Consider the following 12323-nt stretch of genomic DNA (forward strand, 5'->3'; position numbering starts at 1 on the left):
CTGCCTACAACGCAGGACTTGCATCGGGGGACATGGACCCGTACAAAGCTGCGTCATATAACGTCCGGAAGACAGTAAAAGAGGCGAAGCAGTGCTACGGGAGGAAAATAGAGTCACAGCTCCAACAGAGTGACTCTAGGAGCCTGTGGCAGGAACTAAGGACAGTAACGGATTATAAAGCACCAACATGTATGACGAACGCGGTTCGACTCTGGCAGACGAGCTAAACACATTCAGGACAGACGAGCTCTACAGAGGGTGGTGCGATCAGCTGAGCGCATCATCCGCACCTAACTCCCTGACCTCCACTCGATCTACAGCAAGCGAGGAAGATCGTGAAGGACCTCAGCCATCCCAACAATTAACTGTTCTCTTTGTTGAGGTCAGGAAAGCGATTCCGCTCCCTGAAGCCTACTGAGGACTGAGGAATAATACCATCTTTTTAAACTCCCAACATTGACTGGACAATCATGGACATGAAAACATTCATACACACTTGCACTACATATTTATATTTTCACTTCTGGACCATTGCACAAGAAACTTTAATAAGTCATTCTTGTGCATATTTGCACAACCATTGTCACTTTTAAATTTTATATATATACTTTTTTTCTTCTATATTTCTATATTTTGTAATATTTTTATTATGCCCTTATTTGTACAGTTTATTTTACTAGTTAAATTTATTTTCTTTAGTATGTTTTTTATTCATATTTATTTCTTACGTAAAAGTTTTTACTTATATATTTTTAAGGTCACTGGCGGTCGTATAAGCATTTCACTGCATATCGTACTGTGTATGACTGTGTATGTGAAAAATAAAATTTGAATTTGAAATTGAATACATGACTGGCTGATCTTGACTCAGGAGCTAGCGCTTCGACACCGGCATGTCATTCTAGCTCATCTCTAATCTCTAGGGTTGAAACTCAACGCCAAGAAAAACTTTTTTTTTTCTGCTCAGGGGACAACGTATTTGGGGGTCGTATGGGATTCGATCATAATGCAGGCACAACTGTCTCCTGCACGTGTCAAATCCATTCTTCTTCTTTGTCTTTTGGCTGTTCCCTTTCAGAGGTCGCCACATCATATCATCTGCCTCCATCTAACCCTATCCTCTTCTCTCACACCCAATAACTTCATGTCCTCTCTCACTGCATCCATAAATCTCCTCTTTAGTCTTCCTCTAGACCTCCTGCCTGGCAGTCCAAACCTCAGCATCCTTCTACCAATATATTCACTATCTCTCCTCTGAACATGTCCAAACCACCTCAATCTGGCCTTTTTGCCTTTTTCAAAACATCTAACATGGGTTGTCCATCTAATGAACCAATTCTTGATTTTTTCATTAATTTTCTGCCTCCTGTCTTTTCTTCATTGCCACTGTCTCTAAGCCGCAGAGCATCGCTGGTCTCACCACTGTCCTGTATACCTTTCCTTTCATTCTCGCTGATACTCTTTTATCACACAACACACCTGAAACTTTTCTCCACCTATTCCAACCAACCTGCCACACTCTCCGTTGCTCTGGACTGTTGACCCTAAGTACTTAAAGTCCTGCACCTTCTTTATCTCTGCTCCCTGTATCCTCACCATTCCTCTTGGATTCCTCTCATTCACACACATGTTTTCCATCTTACTGTGGCTAACCTTCAGTCCTCTGCATTCCAGAGCATACCTCCACCTCTCCAAATTTTCTTCCACCTGTTCCCTGTTCTCGCTACAAAGCACAATGGCATCTGCAAACATCATAGTCTATGGAGACTCCTGTCTAACCTCATCTGTCATCCTGTCCATCACCAGAGCAAACAAAAAAGGGCTTAGAGCCAATCCTTGATGCAGACCCACCTCCACCTTGTACTTGTCTGTCACACCTACAGCACATCTCACCACTGTCTTAGCGCTCTCATACATGTCCTGCACCACTCCAACATGCTTCTCTGCCACTCCAGACCTCATACAACACCACAGCTCCACCCCCCCCCCCCCCCCCCCCCCCCCCCGCTAATCACTTCCACTCTGTAATAATACCACTAAAAGTTGACTGTGGAATATTTGGTAGCAAGGAAATTTCACGACTTCACAGGTGGCATCCTATAACGATACCACCCTGAAATTTATTGAGCTCCTAAGAATGACCCATTTTTTTCATAAATGTTTCTAGAAGTGGTCAGCATGCCCAGGTGCTTAATTTTACACACCTGTAACCATGGAAGTGTTTGGAATACCTGCATTCAATGATTTGAATAGGTAAGTGTTTGTTATAGCACACTTGTATGACCTTCTGTTTGTAATAGCACACTCACTGCACATAAATGGTGCAGTTATACTGCATATTACTATATACTGTGTGTATATAGAGTATAGGTCAGCAAATATATATTCTGAGGTAAAAAAAAAATTAAAGACACTACAGAAAAAGAAATTTTTCATAATTATCATAATATTATCATACATATGTATTGCGCGCAATAGTGGCTCTGAGTTACCTAGTAGAAGGTCGGCAGTTCAAGCCCCAGCTCCACTAGGTTCCCACTATTGGGCCCTTGAGCAAGGCCCTTAGCTCTGTCTGCTCAAGGTGCACCATATAATGGCTGTCCCTTTCCAAGGATTGGAAATTGCTTATATTTTTTCCCTTTAAACATGGATAGTATTAGCTTTTATTCATCGTTGAAATTTTTTGGCCAGTGTCTCTGCAACATATTCCCATTTATCTGGGACAGAGGTGGAAAGTAACAAATTACGTTTACTTGTGTTACTGTAATTGAGTAGTTTTTTTTTTGTGTACTTCTACTTTTAAAATAGTTTTTAAAATCTGTAATTTCACTTTTATTATGTAGTATGTTTTGTTTAAAGTATTGTACTTCACTACATTTTTAAGCATATGGCAGATATGTGACAGGGAAGAAAAAAAATTGCATCCCGGAAACCACTTCACTGATATGTTGTATATCACATTATGTATGTATGTTGCCCTTTTAAGAGTTGCCACCCCTCCCCCAGTGTGCATGCTGCGAAAGTGTGTGTTAGAAGGAGAGAACGGAGTAAGAGCTTGGGTGTGCTGCTCAACCCCGAAACACTATTCTTTTATCCTTTTCTTTACATTTACTTTATGTTTTGTATTGTAATTTTGTGACACTGAAAGAGGCTGACAAAGGTTTTGTTGGTTATTCTTGGCTCTAAGCTCTTTTTTCCCCCGACTATCCAGCGCAAAGCGTCACACCATTTAAGCGACCACTTTGATATTGAGCACAAAAAGGCAACAGCTTTATTTTTCAAAGATATGACTTCAATTAGAAACAACTAGTTTGAGATTTATATCCGCTTATCTTTTTTAAACGACACTAGAATCCCCCATCCCACCCCCTCTGTTAAAAAAGTAAATCTGTAACTTTTACTCTGAGTAAATTGTTAATGAACTAATTTTTACTTTTATTTGAGTAGATTTTGAGAGGCACAGTCATTGATCACAGCTCTACACTCAAATTGATCACAGCTCTACAGTCAGTTATTGACATCTGTGAGCTCACGCAAGGGGAAGGAGCGGATAGCGCTGTCCACTGAGTATGTTATGCTGCCTCTAATGGTGCAAGCAGTTCGAAAAGATGCGATCAGCTGCGTCACATGGTTTGTAGGAAACACATGATAGTCTTCAACTCCCTGACTGACTGGTAGTAGAAGTCTTAATGTGGGAGCCCACTAGTGATGGAAAGGAATTGGACACGACTAAATTGAGGAGAAAATCAGAGGAAAACAACCCACCCCGCCCAAACAACAGCCCTAATTGGCCAAAAATAGCTAATGTACTGTAATTTGTTACTGACTAACGAAAGGTCTTTAAATTGTCATAAAAACTAAAATATACAGCTTGATATTGCATGCACTATAATTCCTTATGGTATCCAAGATTTGAGTTAGCATGAAAACTTTGAGAAACAACTTTTGATGTGTGTTAAAAAATGTTTTAGGTAAAATAAGTTTAAATAATTTGATTTTGAATGAGTGGATATTTTGCCTTTTATTTTATTTGTTTGTTTAATTATTATTTTTAAAGAGGGTCATGACAGATACAGCAGTGAAGTCTACAAAATAGCTTGGTGGCCATTCCCTTATTGCCATTGACTCTAACCTCTGTAAACTGCTGCACAATAGCCTCCGGTGTGTCTCCAAGCAGGATATAAAAGTCCAGAACTCCTCCAATTGTTCTGTAGGTCACAGCAGGTGCTGGTTGAAGAGTCACCTCTACAAAACATGTGCCAATATGGTAAATTAATATTTTAATCTTTCCAAAGTATGCTCCTAATACCCCACTGTCAACATATACACTTAGATACATATGCTGAAATTATTTGCACCATTTACCTAATTATTATAACATTCTTTCTTCAAAATCTTTGTTTTTTAAGCTGTGCAATTACATTTGAAATGTTTACAAGAATTTCCACTAAATGTAAGTTGAGGCCCTGTGGGTGTATTTACTAAGCATCTCAAAATGGGAAATAGTTCTTAAGTGATCAAAAGTTCTTAGTATTTTGGTCCCACTTTTAGGAGTAGATGAAAGTTGGACTAACAACTTCCATGACACATATATTAAAACAATCATATTTATATATTTAGATTAAATTGTTTAAAAGGTACATAACCTTACATACAGTGGTGTGAAAAGCTATTTGCCCCCTTCCTGATTTCTTATTCTTTTGCATGTTTGTCACACAAAATGTTTCTGATCATCAAACACATTTAACTATTAGTCAAAGATAACATAATTGAACACAAAATGCAGTTTTTAAATGATGGTTTTTATTATTTAGGGGGAAAAAAAATCCAAACCTACATGGCCCTGTGTGAAAAAGTGATTGCCCCCCTTGTTGAAAAATAACTTAACTGTGGTTTATCACACCTGAGTTCAATTTCTGTAGTCACCCCCAGGCCTGATTACTGCCACACCTGTTTCAATGAAGAAATAACTTAAATAGAAGCTGCCTGACACAGAGAAGTAGACCAAAAGCACCTACATCAAGCTAGACATCATGCCAAGATCCAAAGAAATTTAGGAACAAATGAGAACAAAAGTAATTGAGATCTATCAGTCTGGTAAAGGTTATAAAGCCATTTCTAAAGCTTTGGGACCTCAGCGAACCACAGGCAAAAACATGGAACAGTGGTGAACCTTCCCAGGAGTGGCCGGCCGACCAAAATTACCCCAAGAGCGCAGAGACAACTCATCCGAGAGGCCACAAAAGACCTCAGGACAACATCTAAAGAACTGCAGGCCTCACTTGACTCAATTAAGGTCAGTGTTCACGACTCCACCATAAGAAAGAGACTGGGCAAAAACGGCCTGCATGGCAGACTTCCAAGGCGCAAACCACTTTTAAGCAAAAAGAACATTAAGGCTTGTCTCAATTTTGCTAAAAATATCTCAATGATTGCCAAGACTTTTGGGAAAATACCTTGTGGACCGACAAGACAAAAGTTGAACTTTTTGGAAGGTGCGTGTCCCGTTACATCTGACGTAAAAGTAACACAGCATTTCAAAAAAAGAACATCATACCAACAGTAAAATATGGTGGTGGTAGTGTGATGGTCTGGGGTTGTTTTGCTGCTTCAGGACCTGGAAGGCTTGCTGTGATAGATGGAACCATGAATTCTACTGTCTACCAAAAAATCCTGAAGGAGAATGTCCGGCCATCTGTTCGTCAACTCAAGCTGAAGCGATCTTGGGTGCTGCAGCAGGACAATGACCCAAAACACACCAGCAAATCCACCTCTGAATGGCTGAAGAAAAACAAAATGAAGACTTTGGAGTGGCCTAGTCAAAGTCCTGACCTGAATCCTATTAAGATGTTGTGGCATGACCTTAAAAAGGCGGTTCATGCTAGAAAACCCTCAAATAAAGCTGAATTACAACAATTCTGCAAAGATGAGTGGGCCAAAATTCTTCCAGAGCGCTGTAAAAGACTCGTTGCAAGTTATCGCTAACGCTTGATTGCAGTTATTGCTGCTAAAGGTAACCAGTTATTAGGTTCAGGGGGCAATTACTTTTTCACACAGGACCATGTAGGTTTGGATTTTTTTTCTCCCTAAATAATTAAAAACATCATTTAAAAACTGCATTTTGTGTTTACTTGTGTTATCTTTGACTAATAGTTAAATGTGTTTGATGATCAGAAACATTTTGTGTGACAAACATGCAAAAGAATAAGAAATCAGGAAGGGGGCAAATTGTTTTTCACACCACTGTATGTACATAACTAACTAAACTAACAAGTGGCATTGATGCTTTCACAGATTACTCTCCAAACTTTTTATCTTCAGAGGTAAGAGTAGGGTAGAATTTTCCTTCCTTTCTTTACATTTTGCTACATCCTCTGCAGCAAACAGCCTTGTCTTCTCTCCAGTTTCGCTTTCTTCTCAAAGTAATTTTGATCAGATTATGATAGTCCTAAATAGGTCTATTATAGAGGCTTGAAACAGTTGTGATTAAAGCAGTCTGATTAGGATATTTACATGCAGTCAAGTCACACATCTATAATTGTTGTTTATGTGCATAAAGCTTTTACTGCCACTGATTTCATTGTTTTGGTTTTTTCATCACTTAATTACTAAATAAAGTCAAAACTACAACCCCTTAGCAAACTACACCCCCTATAATGAAAAGAGTCTTTTGCTGCTCTCATCTGACAGGGACGTCACAACGTCACACGCTTTTCTAGAAAGCCCCCCTAAAAATTCTCCATAAACTTCACACACATTGCAGACTTCGGCTCCCTTCCCGTTTTTCAGAGGGAGGACTAAGGCAAGGTGTGAGTTTTTTGATAAATTGTTATATCTGCATCAGTGCAGTCTTTTCTCATAAATACAGTTTACTAAATGTCATGAGGGATTAATCAATTAAATCTTCACCCTCATCACACCAGCTGTTTCCTCTAGTAAAAAAGAAAGCCCCTAATACATACCCTATGAACCTATAGTCTACTTTATAAAACAATCATGCCATTGCTGTTTTAATTGAAAAACCTAACTGTCTATATAAAACATTGCACAGTGCATATGGCATTTACTACCATAGAGTTATGCACATAAATGATTAAAAATAGTGACAGACAGCATTCAGCGCACTCGTTTTTAACTGCATAGCAGTGTGATTTACAGAGATGGAAAAATCTTTTTTTTGTAATAAATATTGTATTAAATAATGTCCCAAATCGTAATATACATTTATTAGCCTTAGAGTAGGGTTTTTGTCACTTTGATTTAGAAAAGTTACTTTTTTAATGGATAGAAACAAAAAAAGAATGATATAAAAAAGATGCTTTGTTTAATTACATTAAAACAATGTTTGTCTATATTAATGAATTTTTATAAATAGCCTAGTAGCTATGACATTTTAAGGGGTTGAATAGAGAACCTACTGTCTTATTTGTGTAGCTAAAACACTAAATTAAACTAGATAACATGATCAAAGTTTTTATATTTATATTTAACTGTAGATGGAAGGTTTTTCAAGTCACATGAAAAAAAAAAAGATGTTGTATTCTTACCTGCTGCTCATTTGGAGACCTACTCCCATGTGACTTGATAAACCTTTCATTTACAGTTCTCTGTTTAGTTCTACAGTTCAGTTCTCTGAAAGCGCAGCCTCTCAGACACATTAACACTGTTCCCATTGACTGAAGTCATTGCATCAAAAAAAAAATTTCACATTTTTTATATATGCCAGTTTTCAACAAAAAGCAGCAGTATTGTCAAAGAATTAACAGATAAATGTTTGACATTATTGGCCCCCACACAGTTTATTCAATTGTCCAGCCTCATAGGTGTGTTGTTTATGTTGCTAATCAATGAAAGTTTAAAGTTATATGCTGTTTTCTGGCTAAATTTTTCTGATTGTACCTGTACATAAATCTAAAAAAGGTTTATACAGTAAACAGCGTGTGTGAACAAGAAAACTCATTTGAGTACTGATTCTGAACAAGCCAAATATGTGTTAAACATCTATGCGGGCTGAGCCCCCCTTAACTGAAAATCCTAGAAATGCCCCTGTCCTAAGCAAAGAATATTTTTACTCATTAATTAACTTTGAGCATGATTCCTAGGAGTGATTCTGAGATTCTTAGTAAATGTGGGACCTATATATTTATATATATATATTATTACAGAGAAAAATGCACTACAATATTTTTCTTACTTCTTGTAGGATTCCTAGAGTAGAACTAAGATATTTAGGTAACTTTTCAGTGTCATAAACAAATAAACAATATGTTTTTCTTAAATTAACATATTGATTTTATATATGAAAAGTACACAATAAACAGTAGTTGATATTAGCTGAACCTTTAAAACTGTAACATTTCCTGAAAGCATTGATGGACCCTTCTCTAAACTGGCCTGCTGGTTTATTGATCATTTAAATCTTTATGCTAACAAGCAAAGCATTTTAAAAGTGTTGTAGGGTTATAAATAGATAACAGTGCATTAGAGCTTGTTAGATTTGTTTACCCATAGCATTGCTGTTCATTAGAAAAACACCAAAGGATTCACCACTTTCATCCTCCAGGCACATAAAAAAGGGGTAGTGACCATACAGGTTGTGAGTGCCCTAAAAATATAACAGAAATAATACATGGGTAAAGAAAGAGAGAAAGAAAGAGAGATTTATCTCATTCTAAATTAATTGGGATTCTTGCCTGTTAAGTTTTGCAAGTAATATTAAGGCAAATTTTTTCACTTACACCATTGGGAAAGGCATCTCGTGCAAATATTGGCCAGGTCTTCCATTTAATATCATGGCGAAAGTTCTTGTGGACGTGCTCACCAAGCCCATAGATGTTATCTGAGGAGAGTTTGGCTGAGAGCTGCAGGTACTGGTTAGCAAAAACCAGTGGTCCAATACTGGTATCAAAGCTGACGGGGATCAAAGGATAAATTAACTAGGACACACACATAATTTATTAAAAGATGAATGGACTATGAAACACACACAGGTAAACAGGTATGCACCAATTAATAACATTAAAACCACTAAAAGGTTAATTGAATGACACTGACCAACTCATTAGAATAGCTTTAAAGGGGTTTGCTATGTTAGGCAGCAAGTGAGTTTGGTTGAAAACAGGAAAAATGACCATATGGCAAAAGGGCATAAGGATTGAATAACTCTAGCAAAGGCAAAGTTGTGATGGCGTGACACAAGCACTTAGTGCATAGAAAAAGTGATCCAGGTAAGGACAACTGGTAAACTGGCATCAGGGTCATTGGTGTCCAAGGCTAATTTAAGTGTAAGGGGAGCCAGGGCTTACCCATCTGATTTAATCCAGCAGAAGAGTTAGCATAAACTGCTGAAAAACACGGCTCAAAGTTATTAATCTAAGGATTGAGTGTTAAAAATTTCAATGTTGCCAATCTTGAGCCCTTGAGCAAGGCCCGTAACCCTATCTACACTATCCCTGCTGACACTGTACTTTACACTGTGCTGTAAAATACATGTGACAAATAATTGAATCTTGATAGTCAGCAATAGATATCTGATGTTAGATTTTTTATTTTATCTTTTAGCACAAACTGAAAAAAAAGGTCCAATAAGACAACCAAAGCCATGCAACCATTTCAGTGCATATCACACCAGAAGGTGCTGTACAAATATGCAGAACTGGTAACTCATTGAGATTTTGTAACTCATTATTATCAGCCATTTTTGTAGATTGCATGGATTATCATACAAGATATTGTATTCATGCCAAAGATACTGACAAAATAATAAATCAATAAACTAATCAAGCTATCTGCTGTGGCAGATAAGAATGTGCTGAAGCTGGCTGTGTCCACTGAGAGAAATAAAGTGTTATGCAGAAGTGTCTGCCAGCTAAAAAATATGCCTTAATTCATAAAAAAATGCCACTTTTTTTTTTTAGAGAAAACTAAAAGGATTGGCACTAGCTTTTGTGAAACAGTGACCTGGAGTTTACAGTCTTCCTGTGTCTAAGTAATGCATCATTGTCTGCTCATGTTCACTAGCATGGACAGTAAATGAACTCAGTATTAGGTGGGTGGCCATAATGTTAACTGAAAATAAATAAATAATATATGAAGAGTAAAGTAAAACCTTTACATTTACAAAATGATACAACATTTTGGTACTCATTTAAGGAATTTAATTGATTTAAGTTAGCTTAAATGTATGTGCAGTTCTGTCACAGTAATGAAGAAGGTGTGCTTTGCAATGGGGATACTTTCTTACAAATTTATATTTTCTTAAGATGATAAAGGAGGATAGCACACAACACAGAAAATATATTACAACAATAAAGTAATTATAATTTTGTTAGTTAAATAGATTCTTGGATTGATATTATGTTGTGTAATTGATGGGGAAAATGTTTTGGATTTTTGGAGCCAGCACTATCATCTGTATTCTTTGGCCTACTTACATTTATGACATTTAGTGTACTTTTTTGCCCTGGTTGGAATGGTAAGGCTCTGCTGTCCAGCTGTGGGGACATAAGGAGGAGTTGAAGGGTAAAAAGGAAGAGCTCCTGACAATGCAGTGAGACAAGGAGCCGAGGCTACTGATGTGCCAGCTCCAGATGACATAAGAGATGCATGATAGACAATCCGGCAGTTGTTAAAACCCCTTTGTTGGGCTTCAATCTGTTATGGTGAATAACCCATGCCTTGAGACATGCATCTCTTGGATCCGTGATCTCATAGGTGACACCTGTGTGTCCATCTCTGCTTATATGTCGCTGGACCATGAATGGCCATTTCCATCTAGGAGCAAGCTTCTGCATCTTTTGTGTTGGGTTATCCAGGACAACAAGGTCACCTGGTTGGTGAGGATGAAACACCAATGTCTTGTCATACTGAATCTTTTGATGCTGTTTATTCGTAGCAGTGTTCTGAGCTGCATTTTTAAAAAGCATGTGACAAAAGCAAAGCAAAGATGCTTGGCATAAGCCGCTGGAGTGAAGAGGTCAATGCAGGACTACAGTTCAACATGACATCAAGTGGCAAGTTTTCCTTCCATGGATAAGGAAGAATGGGAAAAATCCAGTGCTTGAATGAACACTTGAGTTATAAGCGAGTTCAGCTTGTGGCAAATATTAATCCTATTCGCCTCCAGTGTGTGATATATACATAGCAAGTAGATTATTGAATGGCAACTGGTAAGCCATGCTGTTGTATAGAGTCCTCAAAAATACACTTTGCCACAGTAGTTCCGTGTTGGTCTTTTAGTGGAAAGAGATTGACATAGCATGTGAAAAAGTCCATTACTACCAGAACATACCTGTTGCCTTGTGTAGTGACCTGTAGCTCAGTGATGTCTGCAGCAATCATTTAAAATGGGCTCGCTGCTTGGATTGGCTGTAATAGAGCTCTTTCTTGTTGAGTAGGAGAAACATGTGTTTGACATGGGAAGCACTCAGTACAAAACTTGTGAATATCATGGCACATGTATGGCCAGTAACAGATGCACAGACCGGCAGAACAATTTAAAATGTATCAGGCGCGTATGGACTCGTTTTGGTTTTCCTGCTCAGGATTCTGCGTCGAATAATCACACAGTTTCCCTAGATAGGGGACGAGTGTTTTAGGTGGCCTATTGATGGTTTAGCTTCATTGTTCTCTAGCCATGCAAAGACTTTATTAAGACATTTATTATCACATTGTCATTACTGCATTTTTCCCAAATCCACTGACAGTGTGTGACTGATGTCAATGATTCCTGGACCATTACTGGTATTGCTGTTACTGCCCACAGGTTTAAGTCTTTCTGTAGAGGTGATTGCTGAGATGACACAATAAACAGCTTTGCTCTAGGTTATGGCCTAGACATAGCATCAGGTTGGCATGCTGTTTACCTTCCCAATGTAAGATGATATAATCATACCAGTCCAGCTTAAGTATCCATCCACTGCGTCTGCTAGTTGGATTGGACAATGAAGTCTTCTTCAAACTCAGGAAGCGTATATGAACAGTGACCACTGTGAAAGAACTGCCAGACAGCATTGTTTAAAATGTCTTACAGATCAAACAACTGCCCAAAGTTTGCTGTAAAAAGTAGACCATTTCTTTTTAGAAGAGCTCAGTGTGTGGCTTGCATAGGCTATAACATGTTCTTTATTGTCCTGTTTTTGAGCTAGCACAGAGTCAAACCTCCCCTGTGAAGCATGTGTGTACAATAAGAAAGGCTGAGTGAAAATGAGATGTGCCAAAATACCTATACCTTTAGGATTAGGTGTCTTTCCCTTGCTAAGTGGGCTTGGTGTGAGTCATAGCTGGACCTGTTTCTATCATAGGGATAAAAATAGGTGTATCTG

The 12323-nt window shown here is 38.0% G+C and overlaps 1 protein-coding gene across 1 annotated transcript in view; it reads right to left on the reverse strand.

The window, feature by feature from the left end:
- Nucleotides 1–12323, reverse strand: part of si (sucrase-isomaltase (alpha-glucosidase)) — a 187492-nt gene that overhangs the window by 160962 nt on the left and 14207 nt on the right. The window contains exons 7-9 of the mRNA XM_053500142.1: nucleotides 8739–8910; nucleotides 8506–8605; nucleotides 4133–4245 (exon numbers count right to left, since the gene is read on the reverse strand). Coding sequence (XP_053356117.1) covers nucleotides 4133–4245; nucleotides 8506–8605; nucleotides 8739–8910 — 385 coding nt within the window. The remainder of the gene's footprint in view (nucleotides 1–4132; nucleotides 4246–8505; nucleotides 8606–8738; nucleotides 8911–12323) is intronic.

Source organism: Clarias gariepinus, chromosome 7 (genome assembly GCF_024256425.1).
Source record: "Clarias gariepinus isolate MV-2021 ecotype Netherlands chromosome 7, CGAR_prim_01v2, whole genome shotgun sequence".
NCBI classification, from domain to species: domain Eukaryota; kingdom Metazoa; phylum Chordata; class Actinopteri; order Siluriformes; family Clariidae; genus Clarias; species Clarias gariepinus.